Source organism: Acipenser ruthenus, chromosome 26 (assembly GCF_902713425.1).
Source record: "Acipenser ruthenus chromosome 26, fAciRut3.2 maternal haplotype, whole genome shotgun sequence".
NCBI lineage: Eukaryota > Metazoa > Chordata > Actinopteri > Acipenseriformes > Acipenseridae > Acipenser > Acipenser ruthenus.
Genome location: NC_081214.1, coordinates 11,404,379 through 11,427,496, shown reverse-complemented (window position 1 = coordinate 11,427,496; position 23,118 = coordinate 11,404,379). Strand labels below are relative to the sequence as shown.

Below are 23,118 nucleotides of genomic sequence, written 5' to 3'. Positions count from 1 at the left end.
AATTAGGATTTTAATAAACAGTTTTGCCCTAACCCTGTGGCAGTGAGAAGAAACTCCACTTTAAGCACTAAAATACAAGTGACACCTCATCCATGTGACACCTCATCCATGTGACACCTCATCCATGTGACACCTCTTCCATGTGACACCTCATCCATGTGACACCTCATCCATGTGACACCTCATCCATGTGCCACCTCATCCAAGTGACACCTCATCCAAGTGACACCTCATCCATGTGACACCTCATCCATGTGACACCTCTTCCAAGTGACACCTCATCCATGTGACACCTCATCCAAGTGACACCTCATCCATGTGACACCTCATCCATGTAATACAGCAGAAGTGGATTGGGAGGAATAGTATACACAACTCTCCTTCGATGTTTCAGATGTGTTGTAACTATGTCATTTTTCTATTTTAGATACTGACTCAGTTCAAGTTTGAATTCTTGTTAACGGTATGCAGCCATGAGCACTATATTCCTCTGAATCTGCCTATTACGTTTGGAAAGACTAAACTGCAGAGAGTCCAAGGTACAGGTATATTCTGTAATTGGCATATATATATATATATATATATATATATATATATATATATATATATATATATTGCCTGTAGTTCACATTATATAACATACACAAACCAGTTTTTATACCAGGTTCTTACATGCTAATCCTGTGGTCCCCTCTCGCCTGTGTTTCACATTATATAACATACACAAACCAGTTTTTATACCAGGTTCTTACATGCTAATCCTGTGGTCCCCTCTCGCCTGTGTTTCACATTATATAACATACACAAACCAGTTTTTATACCAGGTATAACCGGTTTTACATCCCTTTTGTTTCATTAAATTGCATGCTGTGTGTTTTCTTTCTTTTTTATATGTTGATTAGATATTATTTCATATGCTGTGGAACGTTTCAGTGCAGTAGGTAGGTGTCACCACGCCCAGTATAAAATAAATTGCTAATTAACATTTAAAATACTGCATTACACTAATGAACATAACCTAATGAAATATAATGCATGCTCAGAATAATCACTTCCTGTTTTGCTAACCAGATTAACTTTTGTTTTATATTCATTCACATTTCAGCACAAAAGCTATGCATTTCACTGTGCATGTTGTTACATATTTATTTTCACTCTGCATTGCAGAACATTCAAGTGAATCTGTTCTGGCATGGCCATTACTTTTAAACTGTTTGCAATCTCTAGAAAATGCTTAATGATGTACAGTGCCTATAGAAAGTCTACACCCCCTTGAACTTTTTTCACATTTTGTTGTGTCAGTGCCTCAGAGTTTCATGCATTTAAATGAGGATTTTTTTTCACTTATCTGCACACCATACTCCACACTGCTAAGGGGAAAAAAGTTTTTATTGAGAAATTATATATTAAAAATACAAAACTGAAAGATCATAATTGGATAAGTCTCCACCCTCCTGAGTTAATACTTAGTGGAAGCACCTTTGGCAGCAATTACAGCTGTGAGTCTGTTGGGATAGGTCTCTACTAACTTTACACACCTAGGTTTGGCAATATTTGACCATTCTTCTTTACAAAACTGTTCAAGCTCTGTCAAGTTCCTTGGGGAGCGTTGATGGACAGCAATCTTCAAGTCATGCCACAAATTTTCGATTGGATTTAGGTCGGGGCTCTGACTGGGCCACTCAAGGACATTTACCTTTTTGTTCCTTAGCCACTCCAGTGTAGCTTTGGCTGTGTGCTTTGGGTCATTGTCATGCTGAAAGGTGAACTTCCGTCCCAGTTTCAGCTTTCTTGCAGAGGGCAGCAGGTTCTCCTCAAGGACTTCTCTGTACTTTGCTCCATTCATTTTCCCTTCTATCCTGAAAAGTGCCTGTGACAGGATGGCTGCAGGGAGGAACTCAGACCAGAGAGAGAAACACACAGACAGACGGTGGTGATGAGAAGCTGAGTGCAAATGGTAGCACTCAGCGTTTATTAACAAATTAAAAAGGTTTAAACAGAACACAAAACAGGACACGGCACTTGAGGCCAAAATAAATAGACGAACAAAAACGGACTAAACAGTAAACAGACAGACAAAACACGGTGAGCTTCTATTTTTAACTATTATTATTATTATTACTTCCGTCTCCAATCCCGTTCTCCACTCACTGAACACCCAACCCCGAGTGAGTCAAACGTGCATCTATTTATACTGTTGTGCTGGGATTCAATTACTAATTAATTATTCACTTGAATCCCAGCACGTGAATTAATTACGTGCAACCTTGTGCTCACATATTAAATACTTTAAATGCACATGAAGTGATGTTCAATCCCGTGCCTAAATACAATTACATCTTAAATACTCGTGTTACACAGACCCGTTTATATCCCGTGTACCAATGACTCTACAGCAACATTTAACACACCACACGCAACATACAACATATAACCCACACATGCAAACGGGCGGGGCACATTGCCACAGTGCCCCAGTCCCTGCCGATGAGAAAAATCCCCATAACGATGCTGCCACCACCATGCTTCACAGTACGGATGGTGTTCTTTGGGTGATGCGCTGTGTTGGGTTTGCGCCAAACATAACGCTTTGCATTTAGGCCAAAAAGTTCAATTTTAGTTTCGCCAGACCACAAAACTTTTTGCCACATGGCTACAGAATCTCCTCAGTGTTTTTTTGCATACTTCAAACAGGATTCAAGGTGGGCATTCTTGAGTAATGGTTTCCTTCTTGCCACCTTACCATACAGGCCAGATTTGTGGAGTGCTTGGGATATTGTTGTCACATGCACACTTTGTCTTGGCCATAAAAGCCTGTAGCTCTTGCAAAGTTGCCATTGGCCTCTTGATAGCCTCTCTTTTCAGTCTCTTTCTTACTCGGTCATCCAGTTTGGAGGGACGGCCTGATCTAGGCAGGATCTGGTTGGTGCCAAACACCTTCCACTTCTTAATAATCGTCTTGACCGTGCTCTAAGTGATATTCAAGGCCTTTGATATTTTTTTATACCCATCCCCTGATCTGTGCCTTTCAACAACTTTGTCCCGGAGTTCTTTTGAAAGCGCCTTGGTGCTCATGGTTGAGGCTTTGCTTTGAAATGCACTACCCTACAGGAAATGCTGAATTTATCCTGAAATAATGTGAATCACTACAATTTAACACAGGTGGAGGCCACTTAACTTGGTGTGTGATTTTGAAGGCGATTGATTACACCTGAGCTAATTTAGGATTGCTATTACAAGGGGGGTGGACACTTATCCGACCAAGCTATTTCAGTTTTTATTTTTAATTAATTTTCTACAAATTTCTAGAATATTTTTTTCACTTGGAAGTTGTGGGGTAGGATGTGTAGCTAAATGAAAAAATATATATTTTAATGCATTTTAATTCCAGACTATAAGGCAACAAAAGGTGAACATTTTGAAAGGGGGTGTAGACTTTCTATAGGCACTGTACATTATACTTTTCAATTTTAACCGATAAAACCCGATAAAACTCAGATACAAAAAAATTAAGTCAGTGGATAGCCAATAAACACGGAAAACACAGGAAAAACTGGAAATGGTTAATCAATTCACGTTGACTTTACCCTTTTCACATTTAAAAAAATAAAACCTACTACAAAAATAATAATAAATATATTTCCCTGTGCTGCAGGGCAATGTCCCGCCTTCCTGCCTTGTATCTATCATTGATTAGTTCTGAATACTTTAAACCCACCCCAACTACTGAGTGACGGCACATTCCTACATTTCTATTGGAGACTCCGCTTGCGAGATTTAAAATGAGATTACAATCAGGATGGCTTGTTAGCGGGATTTAAAGCTGTATTACAGTTGGGACATGGAGGATTTAAAACGTATGTACAAAATTGCCTACACACAAAAACCACAGAAGAATGTGCCCGTGATCATAAGGATTTCGTTGGAACAACAAGAAGGTACAACTTAAGTGTGCAAGTACTGCCGAGTTACTATACATATTTTGACACACACACACAAAAAAAAAAACGCTCAAGCATTGGAAAGTAACCGAAAACACTAATTTCATACAGTATATCAAAAACGAAAGCCCCCAAAAAAACGATTTACATAAAACAAAAAAGTCATCTTCTTTGATTAGAAATTATAATAATTCCAGGTATCCAGTTCAAATGCAGCTCTTGCATGTTTGAAGGTAGATTAGACTTTTCTGAAGTAATTGTAAGTTCTGTAAAAAGCCTGTTTGTTTCCTCCGTGCTGCTGTAATATTTGTTTCAGACCTGAGTCTGGAGTACAGTCTGTCTGAAGAGTACTGTAGGAATCATTTTCTCGTTGGCCTTCTCCTGAGAGAGCTGGCCGTCGCCCTCCAGGACGGCTATGAAATCAGGCATCTGGCAATCTCTGTGCTGAAGAATCTCATGATAAAGCATGCCTTTGATGACAGATTTACAGCATACAAGGTGAGTCACAGTACTTGCATCCAACATGATGCAGTAATCGAATTCAGTGTTGTATGCTGTGCTTGTGACTTGAAAAGAGGACAGGGTCTCCCCTTGGCTCGTAGCGAGACACCCTTGTGGTGAGAGAGGACAGGGTCTCCCCTTGGCTCATAGAGAGACACCTTCGTGGAGGTTAGAGAGGACAGGGTCTCCCCTTGGCTCGTAGAGAGATGCCCTCGTGGAGGTGAGAGAGGACAGGGTCTCCCCTTGGCTTGTAGAGAGACGCCCTCATGGGGGTGAGATAGGACAGGGTCTCCCCTGGGCTCATAGAGAGACACCCTCGTGGTGAGAGAGGACAGGGTCTGCCCCTGGCTCGTAGAGCGACGCCCTCATGGAGGTGAGAGAGGACAGGGTCTCCCCTTGGCTCATAGAGAGACACCCTCGCGGTGAGAGAGGACAGGGTCTGCCCCTGGCTCGTAGAGAGACACCCTCACGGAGGTGAGGCCTCTTAAAACTTAAAACTTAAAACTGTTTGTTTTCAATTCAAGAACCAGCAGGCAAGGATCTCTCTCCTGTACCTGCCCTTGTTCGAGCTGCTCTATGGAAATATGAAGCAGCTAGCTGCGACGGACCCCCTTTCACTCCACAGAGGCATGCCTGTAAGTGTAAGTGATATACTGGGAGCTGGGGGCATCTTAAACAAACCCATTCCTTTGTGATCATTTAGTGGTAATTGTTATTGTATAATATTCAATAAAAACAGTCAACGTGGACTGCTGTGATGTGCATGGATATTAGTATAAAAAAACGATCTCCTATGTATTGTTTGATTTATTTTGTAATTATGCTGACGATGCTGCACAGCTGCACAGAATTTGTTCCTTAAGAGGTCTATTAATAGCTATTTAATTTCCTTGTACTGTCACAGGCTTCCAGAGATGACTTGATATTTGCTTTTCCATCGACACTTCACAACAGGTCAAGTACCATGATAGACAAAGACAGTGGTGCGTTAACTATTCAAGTTGTTTTTGAAATAGATTTTTCATATTTAGTTGCAATTGCAGTGGATGTTTAAAAGCCTGTGCTACACTAATGTCAGGTTTCTTATTCCCAGGATACGGTGCCCAGAGTCAGAATCGACTGGTAGTGAAGCGAGAGGACTCCTGCAGCTCTTTGTGCATGGAGCCGAGTATGCCTGACACTACTAATGGGGTAAACAGCATGGATGCATCTGAACCACAGGCAGCAGGACCAAAGCTCTTCATTTAATCCTTGCTTCATATCATTTAAGCATGGATGTGTTTAAACATTTTTTACATTAATTATGCTAATTGATCTTCAAATTGCATTTAAAGTAAAGGGTCAAAACTTTTAACCCTTCAAGGGCTGTATCAAACAGTTTTCAAATAGATTTTTTGCAATAGTTTTTTTTTTCTGTTTTAATGCACAGAAAGCACAAGTATGTGTTTGGATTGTGTTTGTTCAGATTCTCATAAACCCCGTTCATTTTCCTGACTCTGCAGATCCACAGGAGAAGCTCAGCGGGGAGTAATGTTCCACTGTACAACAAGCTTCACCAACATGAGATCAAAAACCTTCTTATGTGCTTCCTCCATATTATTAAAACAATATCTGAAGGTTAGTGTCCAACACTGCATGGATTTACATTATTCAAACAATATCTGAAGGTTAGTGTCCAACACTGCATGGATTTACATTATTCAAACAATATCTGAAGGTTAGTGTCCAACACTGCATGGATTTACATTATTCAAACAATATCTGAAGGTTAGTGTCCAACACTGCATGGATTTACATTATTCAAACAATATCTGAAGGTTAGTGTCCAACACTGCATGGATTTACATTATTCAAACAATATCTGAAGGTTAGTGTCCAACACTGCATGGATTTACATTATTCAAACAATATCTGAAGGTTAGTGTCCAACACTGCATGGATTTGCATTATTCAAACAATATCTGAAGGTTAGTATCCAACACTGCATGGATTTACATTATTCAAACAATATCTGAAGGTTAGTTTTCAACACTGCATGGATTTGCATTATTCAAACAATATCTGAAGGTTAGTATCCAACACTGCATGGATTTGCTGCACTTTTGTATTATTTTAGTAGCACTCTTGTACGCTTTTTATACCTTTCCATTCTCATCATGTTCACAGATACTCTGACTTACTGGAACAAGGTAACCCCTCAAGAAGGGATGAACTTCCTCTCTGTTCTGGAGTAAGTGTTGGTAGTCTTTTGAGCTGAATGTTTATATGCTACAGCAGAGTAGACCAGGGTTGTCCTCTAAGGGGAAGCTTTTTACATCAGTGTGGGTTGTTTGTGGGTCAGGTGACATGAGAAATCCAGGCAGGTGTTTAGTTGAGTGATTGCACACCCTGTAGTCAATGGGGGAGTAGCTTATTAGTTATATGAAGGATTTATCTGATAACGATGAAAAGAGTTTTAATGTTTTGTAAGTCGGAATGATCTGTGAATGTTTGACATATGTATGATGGGTTTCAAGAGAGTTTAAAGCATTCGGTGCTGCTCATTAATGTTCCCTGTTCGGTTTTCTTTCAGAATATGCCTCTTACAGTTCAGGTACATTGGAAGAAGGAACATAGCCAGGTACTGTATGTAACAAGAGCCAGAGATTAGATTCTTTTTATACAAATCGCTTTCAAGAGCACCTGTTTTTACTTGTCACACACAGGGGTGTAAGCAGGCTTAGAAACTCGCACTATCCCTGCGGGTTTCAGAACTGCTCTCAGTAATATATTTTTGAAATGATCAGAAGCCATGAGTTTGAGCCAGTTAACCCCTGTCAAATAAACGATTCCTCCCCCTGGAGCTGCATGAACCAATCCACATACTGTAGTAGAGCTACAGACTCATTAAAGTGTGTTCAGTTCAGAACACTGTTAGTAGGGACCTGATTTCTCAACATTCTGTCTTGTGGTCATTGTAATGCATAAACAGGGCCACTGTGAGTTTCTACAAGTTTCAATGCTTTTTCTATGTTTCCATGCTTTACTCTTCACTGACAGGCATCAAATACAGCAGTGTAAGCATAGGTCAGGTAGTTTATACTGTCCCAAACCTGAGGTTATACAGTGTCCTTGAAACTGATGTGCTCTCTGTTTCACTGACCTGTTGTCTGACATCAGAGATGCAGAGCAGTTTTCGAGAGTGAGGTAGTAATTAAGAACAGTACTCTATTTGAATGATCTTTCCATTGCTTGCAGGACACAGGATGAGTGGGTAGCCAAGTATTTTGCTACAGAGCGCAAGTCCCAGACCTTGCCAGCAATTCGCAGCAGACCCGGACTGATGCAGGCCAGGCTCCAGCAGCTCAACAACCTGGAAAACTCCTTCACAATGAACCCCGGTGCGTACTGCACCCTCACCTCCTTCACACTGAACCCCGGGGTGTGCAATGCACTGCACCCCCACCTCCTTCACACTGAACCCCGGTCCGTACTGCACCCCCACCTCCTTCACACTGAACCCTGGTGTGTACTGCACCCCCACCTCCTTCACACTGAACCCTGGTGTGTCCTGCACCCCCACCTCCTTCACACTGAACCCCGGTGTGTACTGCACCCTTGCCTCCTTCACACTGAACCCCAGTCCGTACTGCACCCTCACCTCCTTCACACTGAACCCCGGTGTGTACTGCACCCTCACCTCCTTCACACTGAACCCTGGTGCGTACTGCACCCCCTCCCCCTTCACACTGAACCCCGGTGTGTACTGTACCACCACAGCCTGCTTACAGCACCCTCTGTTACTCTAGGAGTTATTCTAGGTTTATGGCTGTTTTCACAAAACATTCACAAGATCTGCAGGAGGAAAGACTCATTAGAGTCATTATATCATCAAAGACAGTGTCAGCTTTACACACTGCTCTAGTAAATTAAAAAAAAAATGTAGATAAATACAAGATTATTACTGAATACACAGGGATCACCAGTAACACAGCTATAGCCAAAACTTTTGCATCACCAATAATTTTAGGAATGAGACATAAAAAAAAAAATTATGAACATAATTTGGATCTTTTTTTAACATCATGTAATCAAAGAAACTACAAAATTATATTGCAAAAGTTTACCGATAGCCATAATAGGAGTACAGTATTTCATGATAGATTTCAAAATGTCACATTTTCCAATTTGTCAGTGTTTTGTTCAGTATATGGAAAACTACGAAGCGGTATGTAACGTAACATTATTCAGCAAGTTTTGTTCGACTTTATTCAGCAATATTACTTAAATTCTATAGGGTGATGCAAAACCTTTGGTCATAGCTGTACTCAAGAAAAAGAAAAGCCTGGCTCAACACAGTTCCCTTTCAAGTACGAATGTAACCATTAGTGAATGGGATCTATAGCACGTATATCAAAGCTGCTTCTTTAAGAGCCCTGTGTGCGTCAGACGTCGAGTGACACATAAATACGAGTGACGCATAAATAAGTGCCATTCTTCTTTCAGCCTTGCTTGAGGAAGGAGTGAGCTCTGACATTTTTTTTTTATATAAATTTAGTCGTCGTTAATTTTTTACCCTGGTTTTTCTCCCCAATTTTCTATGCCCAATTATTATCTGTATCCTCGGCTCACTGCTCTCAACCCCGCCACCCATTCGGGAAACGATGACTGGAACACCTGTCCTCCGAAATGTGCTCTTGCCAAGCCGTCATTTTTCACACTGCGGATTCACAGCGAGGCCACCAGACCTATAGTGCCAGAGGACAACACAGATCTGATGGCTCCACTGCAGAACCACAGGCGCCCTATTGGCCACAGGGGTCGCTAGTGTGTGGTGAACTGTGGATTCCCCTGCCGACCTAAGCCCTCCCTACCTGGGCTGCACTCGGCTAATTGTGCGCCGCCCCCTAGGAACCCCCGGTCACGGTCGGCTGTGACATAGCCTGGATTCGACCTTGCGATCTCCAGGCTATAGGGCGCATCCTGCTCTCCACTGGATGCACCACTCGGGAGCCCCGCAAACTCTGACTTTAAGTTTGGTTTGTTTGTTTTGGCCACCATGCCGTTTTGTTTGTGTTTGTTCAAACCTTTTGTTTTGTTTATTTATTATTGCACATCAGTGCTTCCATACCCCAGCACTTTTGTCTGTCTACTTCCTGGCCTGCGTCACCACCAGCAATCCTATTCACAATTCACCTGTGAGGGGTGAGGAACTGGGCGGTGGACCTCCTCTCGAGAGGGTTACCCCACAGTTCGGAATGGCGACTTTACCCAGAGGCTGTGAACCTCATCTGGGAGAGGTTTGGGTGCGCAGAGATAGACCTATTTGTGACCCATGAGTCCACCCATTGTCTTCACTGGTATTCCCTAGTGGAGAGCGGTCACCTGCTCGGCATAGACACACTGGCCCACAGATGGCCCACGACTTGCCCCATGGCAAATATACTGCAACTTTTTTGATGAAGAGAAATCTCCCTCCTGCTTAAGGTCTACCTGGCAGCTATCTCAGCTTGTCATATCCTGGCAGTACAGTTTTTGAAGGGTGCTCAGAGGTTAAGACCCACTAGAAAGGACCTGGTCCCTCACTGGCGACTTAATGTAGTGCTGGATGCGCTTACAAAACTGCCGTTTGAGCCCCTACATCCAGAGCAGGTAGGTGAAATGCAAGCATTCTCAATGGCGAAAGCCTGTTTGTTTTTTTAGCAGAGGCCAGAAATAAGGTTACTCTCTGCACTAATCCTGCTTTTCTCCCTAAAAGCATTTGTGCTTTCCATATCAACCAGTCAGTGGAATTAACCTATACGCAAATTACATTATAGTGTAGGGCCCCCAGCAGAACTGCGGCCCCGGCGAGGTCTGCGATTGTTTGGTACATTTTACAAAAACTGCATGTGGGTGGATGGGCCCACACACAGGAGAGAGCCGCACAGATGCTTGCTTTCAGTTAATTTTGTTCACTAGGCATTTCTTTCTCGCTTACAGCATACCTGGTCTCTCACGCAAGCATCTTCCTGCTAATGTACAATACCAAATGCCCCACACTCTCTACCTCCTGGGAGAGATCCGTCCCTAGTCCTTCATCAGAGGCGTCAGTCTGCAGGATCAAATGTATGAATCAGGCTCAATTTACATATTCATTTATTTCAGTTTTAGGGCCAATTTAAAAACCTGTCCTGCCTCAAATGTGCACAGAATGCCTCTTTAAATTTTAAAAATTTTCCTTTTAATTTGGCGGTTGGAATTTTAGAAAAAAAAGCAGGTAAAGGTAAATGTGTACAATGCGGGATTCTGAAGGAAATTCAAATGTGGATGTGTGCAGCCGGCAAGAACGGGTTAAGTCCAAGTTTAGTGTTTGTTTCTCTCACTACAAAAAAAAGAGGTGAAGGAAAGAAAAGTTATTCCCTTTTTTTGTTAAACTACATTGTTTTGTTCTATCGAATGCAGTACTACTACTGGTAGAAGGAATCTACAAACAGGTTTGTGCAAACAAATTGAACCCCATTGTGCAAACAAATTGAACAAAATTGTTTTTGTTTTGCTATATATATATATATATATATATATATATATATATATATATATATATATATATATATATAGCTGCTAGACTGTCGGGTAAACTAACAAAACCACTGACCCATTAAGTGGATGTTATATTATGCACTTGCCAGTGCTTTTGTACTTTACTGCCTGGGACTGAAGCTTTTTTTATGTCTGTGATCCATATTGCATCATTTTGTGTTCTATGTTCCCACGGATGTTTGAGTGTTAATTAAAATGATCATTAACAACAGTGCGTTTTAATTATTATCACTCACATGTGATTTCTGTCGTATGGTGCAAGGCAATAAAAGCATACACAGTTTAACAAGCCTCATGCCCAGCTATGATCAGCAAAGAAAAAAGCCTACATAAAGTGCTTAGATAAGTTATCTAATTCAATTCGAAGATGCTTCCTCATTATTATTGATTGGTACTGAAAAAATGTGTAAATTGAAAATAAAGCACAAGTTAGGAAATCTCATCTTGCAATTAACAGGTTTATAACAGGTTCCTTCAATGTTGTGTATGGTGCACTAACATGTTTCAAGCTTTGCATATGATTCATATCAAATTAGCTTTATACTGGGTTTGTTTGTATATGAATATCTCAGAGGGAGCTCAAAGCAACCCACAAACACGAGTGAGCCTCAACAGGGCTAACAGACCACCCTTAGTTATGAATTATCCTTAAGAGTGCAGAAAATATAAACCGTGTTCACAGCACTGTATTGGTGCATAACCGTAGAACTGTATAAGAACAATATAAGCTATGTAATAACCGCTGACAGATGGACACACTGATGACATTTCTCACATTTTTATATGGCAGCTTCACAATCAGGAGAATAAATATTTTTCCCTCCGTAATGAATTATAAAGTACAACGCCAATCACATTGAATATAAAAGCTTTTTTTAAAAATGCAATTCTGAAGTCTACAAAACCTAAAAGTGTCTAATTTTGGTTTGAAACTGGAAAATCAATGGTTACCATGCACAGGTATATTGGAAATATTGTAAAGTGACTGCATCTGTATTTGTCGCATTTTTGCAAACTCCATGGCCGAACATGTGTTTAAGTATTTAAGAAAAACCGTTCTCAGTTCTTCTCAGTGCTGTGAAAGAGCTGGAAATGTCCGCTCAGCGCTCCGCTTCAGCAGCTCCCCCGCTCCATACGTCACAATTGGCTCGCTCCGCTCCACTTACACTCTCTGTCCTCAACGGATTAACCAATATGCCAATAACACCATTCGCCAGAATATGCATAGGGCCCCCAAAATATGGGTTAGCGTAGGGGCCCCACGTCCTTTAATCCAGCCCTGGCGGCTGTCGAGGTGGATTGCAGACACAGTCAGGATTGCATATGATCTAGCCAACCTGCCCCCACCAGAAAAGGTCACTGGTCACTCCACAACCTCTTGGGCGTTATTCCAGGGCAAATCTGTTACAGACATGTTCAACACTGCAGTATGGGCCACTCCTCATACTTTGACCAGGTTCTACCGGCTGAATGTCGTAGATCAGCAGAACCCTGGTTTTGGGACCAGTGTTACGAGCAGCCACTCATTCTGCTCTTTACCACATTTTTATTATGTTCCACTTTTAGTCCTGAGGTAGTTAGCCATACACACTCTTTTGGACTTCTGGTGTTAAATGCTGAGGTTACTCAGTGTAACCTTGCAGTTGCAGCATATACACAGCATGAGGGTTCTTCCACACTGTACTGTGGACTATATGCCATGGACCCTTATCGGTCCTCTGCCAGAATGTTAAAGGCAGTTTATCTTCCTTTTTAGCACATCTGCCGGTGCTGCAAGTCCTTCACTTGCGACGGCTTGGGTATTGTATCCCATTCAGTAATGGTTACATTTAGTACTTCAAAGGGAACGCTAGGTTATTATCATAACCCTGGTTCCTTGAAATAGAACCACTACCACTACCCTTCAAAGTCACTGCGTTAACTCTTACACAGCAGGCCTGAAGAGAAAATGGTGCTGAGCCTTACTCATGTTTCTCTCCTGGGGGCGAAGACGACAGTCGTGTTTATCTCCTGGGGGGGGGAGACGACAGTCATGTTTATCTCCTGGGGGGGGGGGAGACGACACTCATGTTTATCTCCTGGGGGGGAGACGACAGTCATGTTTATCTCCTGGGAGCGGAGTCGACAGTCGTGTTTATCTCCTGGGGGTGGAGACGACAGTCGTGTTTATCTCCTGGGGGGGGAGACGACAGTCATGTTTATCTCCTGGGAGCGGAGACGACAGTCGTGTTTATCTCCTGGGGGCGGAGACGACAGTCGTGTTTATCTCCTGGGGGCGGAGACGACACTCATGTTTATCTCTTGGGGGGGGGGGAGACGACAGTCGTGTTTTATCTCCTGGGAGCGGAGACGACAGTCGTGTTTATCTCCTGGGGGTGGAGACGACAGTCGTGTTTATCTCCTGGGAGCGGAGACGACAGTCGTGTTTATCTCCTGGGGGTGGAGACGACAGTCGTGTTTATCTCCTGGGAGCGGAGACGACAGTCGTGTTTATCTCCTGGGGGTGGAGACGACAGTCGTGTTTATCTCCTGGGGGCGGAGACGACAGTCGTGTTTATCTCCTGGGGGTGGAGACGACAGTCGTGTTTATCTCCTGGGGGTGGAGACGACAGTCGTGTTTATCTCCTGGGGGCGGAGACGACAGTCGTGTTTATCTCCTGGGGGCGGAGACGACACTCATGTTTATCTCTTGGGGGGGGGGGGGAGACGACAGTCGTGTTTTATCTCCTGGGAGCGGAGACGACAGTCGTGTTTATCTCCTGGGGGTGGAGACGACAGTCGTGTTTATCTCCTGGGAGCGGAGACGACAGTCGTGTTTATCTCCTGGGGGTGGAGACGACAGTCGTGTTTATCTCCTGGGGGCGGAGACGACAGTCGTGTTTATCTCCTGGGGGTGGAGACGACAGTCGTGTTTATCTCCTGGGGGTGGAGACGACAGTCGTGTTTATCTCCTGGGGGTGGAGACGACAGTCGTGTTTATCTCTTGGGGGGGGGGGGAGACGACAGTCGTGTTTATCTCCTGGGAGCGGAGACGACAGTCGTGTTTATCTCCTGGGGGCGGAGACGACAGTCGTGTTTATCTCCTGGGGGTGGAGACGACAGTCGTGTTTATCTCCTGGGGGTGGAGACGACAGTCGTGTTTATCTCCTGGGGGCGGAAACGACAGTCGTGTTTATCTCCTGGGGGTGGAGACGACAGTCGTGTTTATCTCCTGGGGGTGGAGACGACAGTCGTGTTTATCTCCTGGGGGTGGAGACGACAGTCGTGTTTATCTCCTGGGGGTGGAGACGACAGTCGTGTTTATCTCCTGGGGGTGGAGACGACAGTCGTGTTTATCTCCTGGGGGCGGAGACGACAGTCGTGTTTATCTCCTGGGGGTGGAGACGACAGTCGTGTTTATCTCCTGGGGGCGGAGACGACAGTCGTGTTTATCTCCTGGGGGCGGAGACGACAGTCGTGTTTATCTCCTGGGGGCGGAGACGACACTCGTGTTTATCTCTTGGGGCGGAGACGACAGTCGTGTTTATCTCCTGGGGGTGGAGACGACAGTCGTGTTTATCTCCTGGGGGTGGAGACGACAGTCGTGTTTATCTCCTGGGGGTGGAGACGACAGTCGTGTTTATCTCCTGGGGGCGGAGACGACAGTCGTGTTTATCTCCTGGGGGCGGAGACGACACTCGTGTTTATCTCTTGGGGCGGAGACGACAGTCGTGTTTATCTCCTGGGGGCGGAGACGACACTCGTGTTTATCTCCTGGGGGCGGAGACGACAGTCGTGTTTATCTCCTGGGGGGGGAGACGACAGTCGTGTTTATCTCCTGGGGGGGGGGAGACGACAGTCGTGTTTATCTCCTGGGGGCGGAGACGACACTCGTGTTTATCTCCCGGGGGCAGAGACGACACTCATGTTTACCTCTTGGGGTGGAGACGACAGTCGTGTTTATCTCCTGGGGGCGGAGACGACAGTCGTGTTTATCTCCTGGGGGCGGAGACGACAGTCGTGTTTATCTCTTGGGAGCGGAGTCGACGTCTGCCGCAGATGGGGCTCTAAAGGAGCCGATTTTAATACAAGTGCTCAGGTAATTCCGGCTACAAGAGATATATCCTGTTCGGTAATGGTTACATTTCTGTTTCAGTTTTTTTCAGTTAATATGTGTGAAATTGAAGTGTTGCTCTCTTTGCTGGCTGCTCTCTTTCAGGCTTAGGAACACCGGAGGCAGATGTTTCACACCAGTCCCTGTTGGAAGGCAACATTGCAACAGAAACCTGCCTCACTGTTCTGGACATTGTTTCCCTGTTTACCCAGAGCTTTAAGGTACGTTGATGCTGCACTAGATTGTGTGCTAAGATGAATAAACATACATCCACTGGGACTGGCAGTGAGGGCTTGGTGTGCTGCTCCCCTCATTGATAAGGGAAAGAGTTGTGAAGCCCATGTGTGCTATTCAATGAGTGGTGAGTGAAAGGCACTGGCACCCAGACAGCATTATATACAGTCTAGGATGAGGATAAGCTATTGATATACTACTGACAACTTTAAACTATTACAACAATGCAGAGTGTCCCAGTACTTGTTGGAGTATGAAACAGCTATCGATACTGGAGTTTTGGTATACAGTGTATGTTCTTTTTGTTTTTTGTTCCATTTGATAAGAAAGCAATATAAATTGCTTGACGGTATTTCATGATTATTGTTTTTACCAGCCTGCTGTATATTGTTGGTAAGCCGTTTGGTAAGAGGTAGATAGTTAAAGAAGGTTCTTGGTCTCTTGACACACTCTTGAATGGCATTGGGTAAAAGGATGTGCTTTGCTTGTCTCCAGACCCAGCTCCTTGACAATGATGGTCACAACCCCCTGATGAAGAAGGTGTTTGATATTTATCTTGCCTTCCTCAAGATGGGACAGTCAGAGACAGCCCTGAAACATGTGTTTGCATCCTTAAGAGCCTTCAGCAGTAAGGTAGGTACGGGACTGTAGATAAGGTGTAAAACAGGCCAAAACAAAACCATCTTCTATTGAGTTTAAATGTCCTGCTTTCCAAAAAAAACAATACAGTAAGAACTCCTGCTGACTGTTGGATGTTTTTCCCATGTTTATGATCTCTTCAGTTTTCTGCAGCATTTTTCAAAGGCAGGGTCAGCCTGTGTGCTGCTTTCTGTTACGAGGTGCTGAAGTGCTGCACATCGAAGCTCAGCTCCACGCGGGGTGAGGCATCAGCCCTGCTCTACCTGCTCATGAGGAGCAATTTCGAGTACAGCAAGAGGAGGAACTTCCTACGAACACACCTCCAGGTGAGCACACCTTACCCTAATGACTTTCCATCACAATCACATGGACAGACTCACATTCACATACGAACACATGACATGACAATGAAAGCTATAAGGATATGCTCTGAATAGTTTTGATTAGATTTTCACTAGTACAGTAGAAGAAATGTGTGCTTAATGGATATGTAGTAAAAGTGTCTCTCAACTGGACCCCTCATTCTGCTTTGTATTGCCACTGAAGTACAGCCTCTCGACTTTAGATGCAAGTGAAAACTATTCTGTGCAAATCAGACTCCAATATCATTTCTTAGGACCAAATGAAAAAATCTAGCAACCCAATGGACCTATGCTATATGATTACGGTATCTTATTAATTAAATAGCCACATTTACATCTAGAACAGTGTATGCAACATACCTATTGAAAAAATATGTTTGTTGAACATTATTATCTGTATCTCAGTCACAATGTGTAAATTGTAACTATTTTTTCTTCTACAATGTTATTAAATAAAAATAAGTTTCATGGTGCACAATGGTATAATCTTCATATAAAGCTGTGTTATCTGCTTCTTGTGAGGCTGTGTGAATCTGCTCCTGTGAAGCTGTGTGAATCTGCTCCTTGTGAGGCTGTGTGTGACAGGGTGGCTGGGCGGTGACGTCACGGCAGAAGCAGGAAGGAAAAGCACTGACACTAGGCACTGCAGTTTTTAAAGAAATACTCGACTAGCCGCTGTTTTTATTAACAAATAACAAAAATAAATCAAAGGTTTGAACAAAAACACACTGTGCTCGCAGAGCAAAATAAAAGGTTTAAACAAAACAAATCTCTAACACAAAATATAACACAACACAGGTCAGGCTGGGCAGATTGCCTTCACTGTTCCTATGTCTTTTAAATAAAGTTTCGTTTTTTCTCACGCTTCTCTCGCTCTCTCCTCTCTAACACCCACCCCCAGTGCAGCGAGCTGCAGGCTTTTACAAAAGGTGACCATCTCCCGATTAGCAACAAAATTAATCACTTAATTAATTCAGGAGATGGCCACCTTCTGCATGAGTTTATTAATTATTCCTGGCAGAGGACGAGCACCAATCTCGCCTCTGCCAGAACACGTTTTAAAAATAAACAAAACCGCACGGCATTTCGCTGACAAATTTACATACAATAATAAATCGTAAAAGAAAACAAATACAAAACACACTGCACAGGGGCGGAGGGGGACTCCGTTCTAAAATAAAATAAACAAATCAATGTACAGGACTGCTCGCCCTGTCTGCTCTTGATGTGAAGCTGTGTGAATCTGCTCCTGTGAGGCTGTGTGAATCTGCTTCTTGTGAAGCTGTGTGAATCTGCTCCTTGTGAGGCTGTGTGAATCTGCTCTTGATGTGAAGCTGTGTGAATCTGCTCCTTGTGAGGCTGTGTGAATCTGCTTCTTGTGAAGCTGTGTGAATCTGCTCCTTGTGAAGCTGTGTGAATCTGCTCTTGATGTGAAGCTGTGTGAATCTGCTCCTGTGAGGCTGTGTGAATCTGCTTCTTGTGAAGCTGTGTGAATCTGCTCCTTGTGAAGCTGTGTGAATCTGCTCTTGATGTGAAGCTGTGTGAATCTGCTTCTTGTGAAGCTGTGTGAAACTGCTCCTTGTGAAGCTGTGTGAATCTGCTCTTGATGTGAAGCTGTGTGAATCTGCTCCTGTGAGGCTGTGTGAATCTGCTCCTTGTGAAGCTGTGTGAATCTGCTCCTTGTGAAGCTGTGTGAATCTGCTCTTGATGTGAAGCTGTGTGAATCTGCTTCTTGTGAAGCTGTGTGAATCTGCTCCTTGTGAAGCTGTGTGAATCTGCTCTTGATGTGAAGCTGTGTGAATCTGCTCCTGTGAGGCTGTGTGAATCTGCTCCTTGTGAAGCTGTGTGAATCTGCACCTTGTGAAGCTGTGTGAATCTGCTCCTGTGAAGCTGTGTGAATCTGCTCCTGTGAGGCTGTGTGAATCTGCTCCTTGTGAAGCTGTGTGAATCTGCACCTTGTGAGGCTGTGTGAATCTGCTCCTGTGAGGCGGAGTGAATCTGCTCCTTGTGAAGCTGTGTGAATCTGCTCTGATGTGAAGCTGTGTGAATCTGCTCTTGATGTGAAGCTGTGTGAATCTGCTCCTTGTGAGGCTGTGTGAATCTGCTCCTTGTGAAGCTGTGTGAATCTGCTCCTTGTGAGGCTGTGTGAATCTGCTCTTGATGTGAAGCTGTGTGAATCTGCTCCTTGTGAGGCTGTGTGAATCTGCTCTTGATGTGAAGCTGTGTGAATCTGCTCCTGTGAGGCTGTGTGAATCTGCTCTTGATGTGAAGCTGTGTGAATCTGCTCCTTGTGAGGCTGTGTGAATCTGCTCTTGATGTGAAGCTGTGTGAATCTGCTCCTTGTGAGGCTGTGTGAATCTGCTCTTGATGTGAAGCTGTGTGAATCTGCTCCTTGTGAGGCTGTGTGAATCTGCTCTTGATGTGAAGCTGTGTGAATCTGCTCCTTGTGAGGCTGTGTGAATCTGCTCTTGATGTGAAGCTGTGTGAATCTGCTCCTTGTGAGGCTGTGTGAATCTGCTCTTGATGTGAAGTTGTGTGAATCTCCTCCTTGTGAGGCTGTGTGAATCTTGTGAAGCTGTGTGAATCTGCTCCTTGTGAAGCTGTGTGAATCTGCTCTTTGTGAATCTGCTCCTTTGGTTCCTAACCTTATTGCTTTGCTGTTTCAGATTACCATTGCAGTTAGTCAGTTGATTGCAGATGTGGCACTGACTGGAGGCTCCAGGTTCCAGGAGTCTCTGTCCATTATTAACAATTTTGCCAACAGCGACAAAGCCATGAAGGTACCAAGCTTTACACCGACTGATATATTACTAGATTCCACAGAAAATATTGGCAGTGCATTTGGCATGTGCTTATTAAGCAGCAGAATGATTATCCCCTGGCACTTGGGGTACAGCAAGTATTGAGACTCATGTATGCCGTACGTTTGTTAATAGACACATCATTGCATATTTCTTGAGAACTGCTCACCCAATTATAATGAAACTTTGCAAGTGGATCCCTTAGCAAAATCTAGGTCTAGTTTATCTCCCAGCAAGAGGGCTATTGTTCTGAATCGATGTATAGAAGTTACTTTTTAAAGACTGTGACCTTTTTTCTCCTACAGGCAACCGCTTTTCCTTCAGAGGTGAAAGACCTCACTAAGAAAATCCGGACCGTGCTGATGGCCACGGCTCAGATGAAGGAGCATGAGCGGGACCCGGAGATGCTGGTGGATCTGCAGTTCAGCCTGGCCAAGTCTTACGCCAGCACCCCCGAGCTCAGGAAGACCTGGCTCGAAAGCATGGCAAAGGTTCACGTGAAGAATGGAGATTTCTCCGAGGTACCATTTCAGAGTTGAGAGTACTATAACTTGCTGGATTTGTAAATCCTTCTCATGACTTATTTAAAGAAGGTTTCAATGCCTGTTTGGATTAATTAAATGAAGTGTAGCCAAGAGGCTGTGTGGTCCAGTGGTTAAAGAAATGGGCATGTAACCAGGAGGTCCCCAGTTCAAATCCCACCTCAGCCACTGACTCATTGTGTGACCCTGAGCAAGTCACTTAATCTACTTGTGCTCCATCTTTCGGATGAGACGTAATTGTAAGTGACTCTGCAGCTGATGCATAGTTCACACACCCTAGTCTCTGTAAGTTGCCTTGGATAAAGGCGTCTGCTAAATAAACAAATAATAATTCATTGAACTGTTTTAGCAGCCCAGAAAAAAGTTTAATCAATGCCAAGCTTGATTCAATTTAACTCCTTCAACACTGAACACCTGTATACAGGTCTATGAAAGAGAACTAAAAACTGCAGATCTGATATATATATATATATATTTTTTATTGGGATGCTTTGAAACACGAACATCAACCCTCTTCACAAATAAGGGGTGGGTGGGGTGTTTCTTATTTAATTGAATTAGATGTTTAAATTTGAGAATAGGCACCATCGTTACTCAATGATGGGGAAAGCAGCTGGCCTCAAGGGGAAGGAAAGTGCAGCTTGTGATAATAATGCACTGGAGTGAATCAACAGGATGCAGCTCACCATAAGGAGGACAGGTCTCTGTCTGAAGCACAGAGTGCAGTGTCCCATTCTACCAGTAGGTGGCACCATTAGCTACAGGGATTAAGGAGTACTTCATAGAACAAGAAGATAAAATGGGGGTTGGGGAGGAGGACTAGCACTTACATTTACACTTGATAGTTATTAGATTTGTTCTTTCCATTTCAGGCAGCAATGTGTTATGTCCATGCTGCAGCTCTGGTTGCAGAATACCTACACAGAAAAAGTAAGCATTCCGAATAATTCCTTTCTGAATGAATCACTTTGTACTGTACTTTGTGTTACTATCATTGGATTCCTGCTTTTAAAAATCTTTTTAGAAAGACATATTCATGTCAGGATTTTCACAACAGACTAAAGTTGTTTTTTCAGATCTCAAACAAAATTAAGAATCAAATGATTTTATGTTTGAATAAAAATACAATATACAATTTCTCAGTATTTGTCATAGTTTAGCCTAACTTGCATTGTGCTTTATCAGACGCAGCAATCCAGTTTGATTACATTGCCAGAGGCTGATAAAAATCTGGGTTCATGAACTTCCTCCCCCATGCGTGCTCATACTGCATATTAATAAAATCAACATTTTACTATTGCAGCAGGTTAGCAAGTTACAGGACAGTGTCAAGCTCAACTCAGTTTAGCTCCTGAAACAAAACAGACATTGTTAAATGACGATTTCTGGAAAACCCCTTTCGCACTCATATCTTTAACTTTTACAAGGGTTATGAGCTATATAAGGCTCTGTGACTCGGGCTACCAGGAACTAAGCAGCCGGTACACACTGTGGTGTATTGATTTCCAGCCCTTCAGTCACTAGAGAATTTGAATAGTTTTTATCAGTTTGCATTTTCCATGAAAGTCCTGTTAGGTAATATGCATTTATTTGATTACCATTCGTCTCTTTATTACCTATTCTTCTGCAGGTTGCCTTAATCTGATAAAACATATTGGCTAATAAAAGTAAGGCAGGGCAAGCCATTTTAATGGTGAGTGCACCATTAACATAGGATTGAATACATGTGAATGAGAAAGGATTGAGTACTGACAAATATCTGTACTGGTCTCTTTGTTACTTCAACAGTATAGTGCATGCTGTGCCCCTGTAATGGAGAATATTGATACAATTGCTTACAATGAAGAAATACATGATTGAGGTGCAGACGTATAATTCTAGAGTCTCATGTTTTCCACTGTCTGTCTTTCCTCTCTGTATGTATGTATATGCACTGTACAGTCTGTCTTACCTCTCTGTCTGTGTATGTATGTATGTATGTACTGTATGTATGTATGTATGTATGTACTGTAGTCTGTCGTTCCTCTCTGTCTGTTTATATGGGTATGCACTGTACAGAAAAGAACCACCTATGTGGTAGGGCCAGTACTTTTATGGGGAGTTGGGTGTGGTTGTTGAGACCAGCAGCTGACATCTGACTTGAATATGAAAATGACAAGGGATCTGAACTCAAACTATAAACAAACTAAATAGACCACAAATGAATAACATGCCATTATACGGCGTACTTACAAAACACATTTGATTTTACCATTCCTTTGCACTTAGCAGCACTGAGGGTTTCACTCAGTAACTGGCATGTGAATTCTGATACTACTAAGGTACAACTTGGTATAAATTGGATAGCTAATGATTCTATAAGGTGTATTTATCCGTCACAAATCTGCGGTCAGTACTGGAGCCCTGACCTAAAGTTAACCAATGTCTCACTAACTCAGGTTCCATTTTCCTTTTCTTTCACATTAAAGAAGTTCATTTCTTTTCTTTTAGCACTGATCACATTAAAGAAATTCTCCAATGTGACTGAATCTAAAGGATGTTAGTGTACTCTCCAATGTGACTGAATCTAAAGGATGTTAGTCTCTAACACAAGCGCTGCTTCTGTGAACAGGTACAATCTTGCCAGTGCACAGCAAGCAGGGATGCGTTACCTGGAATACTAGCCTGGCCTGTAATGGGTTAACACAATAAATATATTTTTCAATTTCATAATGTCTCTAAATTATACTAATATATTTGTATATTCAAGTAAATCTGTAAATCCTCTAAATACAGTATTTGTGTCAGTTTGATAGAACACTGTACACTTCACTCTGCACATAATGTACTATGTCCTGCACACAATGTACTGTGTCCTGCACATAATGTACTGTGTCCTGCACATAATGTACTGTGTCCTGCACATATTGGTTGGCCTTATATAAAGGTAGATTAAAACTAGGAGTATAACTTGGCCACGTACCAGTGCTGTGTTAGTGTGTGACTAGACTGCAGTGCAGCCACGTGCCAGTGCTGTGTTAGTGTGTGACTAGACTGCAGTGCAGCCACGTGCCAGTGCTGTGTTAGTGTGTGACTAGACTGCAGTGCAGCCACGTGCCAGTGCTGTGTTAGTGTGTGACTAGACTGCAGTGCAGCCACTTGCCAGTGCTGTGTTAGTGTGTGACTAGACTGCAGTGCAGCCACTTGCCAGTGCTGTGTTAGTGTGTGACTAGACTGCAGTGCAGCCACATGCCAGTGCTGTGTTAGTGTGTGACTAGACTGCAGTGCAGCCACTTGCCAGTGCTGTGTTAGTGTATAACTAGACTGCAGTGCAGGTCTCGCCCTGTCTCGTAAGAATTCAATAGCTTTAGTTTCAGTTTTTTTGCTTTGCTCTGGATTAGGGTGTTTTTTTCAGGACACTGTAGAAAGTTCTAGATACTGTAAAACCAAGACAATACAACAACA

General features: G+C 43.2%; 1 protein-coding gene across 2 annotated transcripts in view; it reads left to right on the top strand.

Moving 5' to 3' along the window:
* The window catches only part of LOC117430424 (dedicator of cytokinesis protein 11-like), a 136,899-nt gene that overhangs the window by 93,726 nt on the left and 20,055 nt on the right, over positions 1–23,118 (top strand). Inside the window, exons 30-45 of one of the 2 annotated variants that reach the window (XM_059001057.1) lie at positions 428–539; positions 903–941; positions 4,258–4,439; positions 4,967–5,083; positions 5,347–5,425; positions 5,536–5,633; positions 5,945–6,059; positions 6,609–6,672; positions 7,015–7,062; positions 7,680–7,822; positions 15,202–15,317; positions 15,826–15,963; positions 16,113–16,295; positions 18,998–19,111; positions 19,438–19,653; positions 20,547–20,604. In XM_059001057.1, coding sequence (XP_058857040.1) covers positions 428–539; positions 903–941; positions 4,258–4,439; positions 4,967–5,083; positions 5,347–5,425; positions 5,536–5,633; positions 5,945–6,059; positions 6,609–6,672; positions 7,015–7,062; positions 7,680–7,822; positions 15,202–15,317; positions 15,826–15,963; positions 16,113–16,295; positions 18,998–19,111; positions 19,438–19,653; positions 20,547–20,604 — 1,822 coding nt within the window. The remainder of the gene's footprint in view (positions 1–427; positions 540–902; positions 942–4,257; positions 4,440–4,966; positions 5,084–5,346; positions 5,426–5,535; positions 5,634–5,944; positions 6,060–6,608; positions 6,673–7,014; positions 7,063–7,679; positions 7,823–15,201; positions 15,318–15,825; positions 15,964–16,112; positions 16,296–18,997; positions 19,112–19,437; positions 19,654–20,546; positions 20,605–23,118) is intronic. The other variant, XM_059001058.1, reaches the window with a different exon arrangement.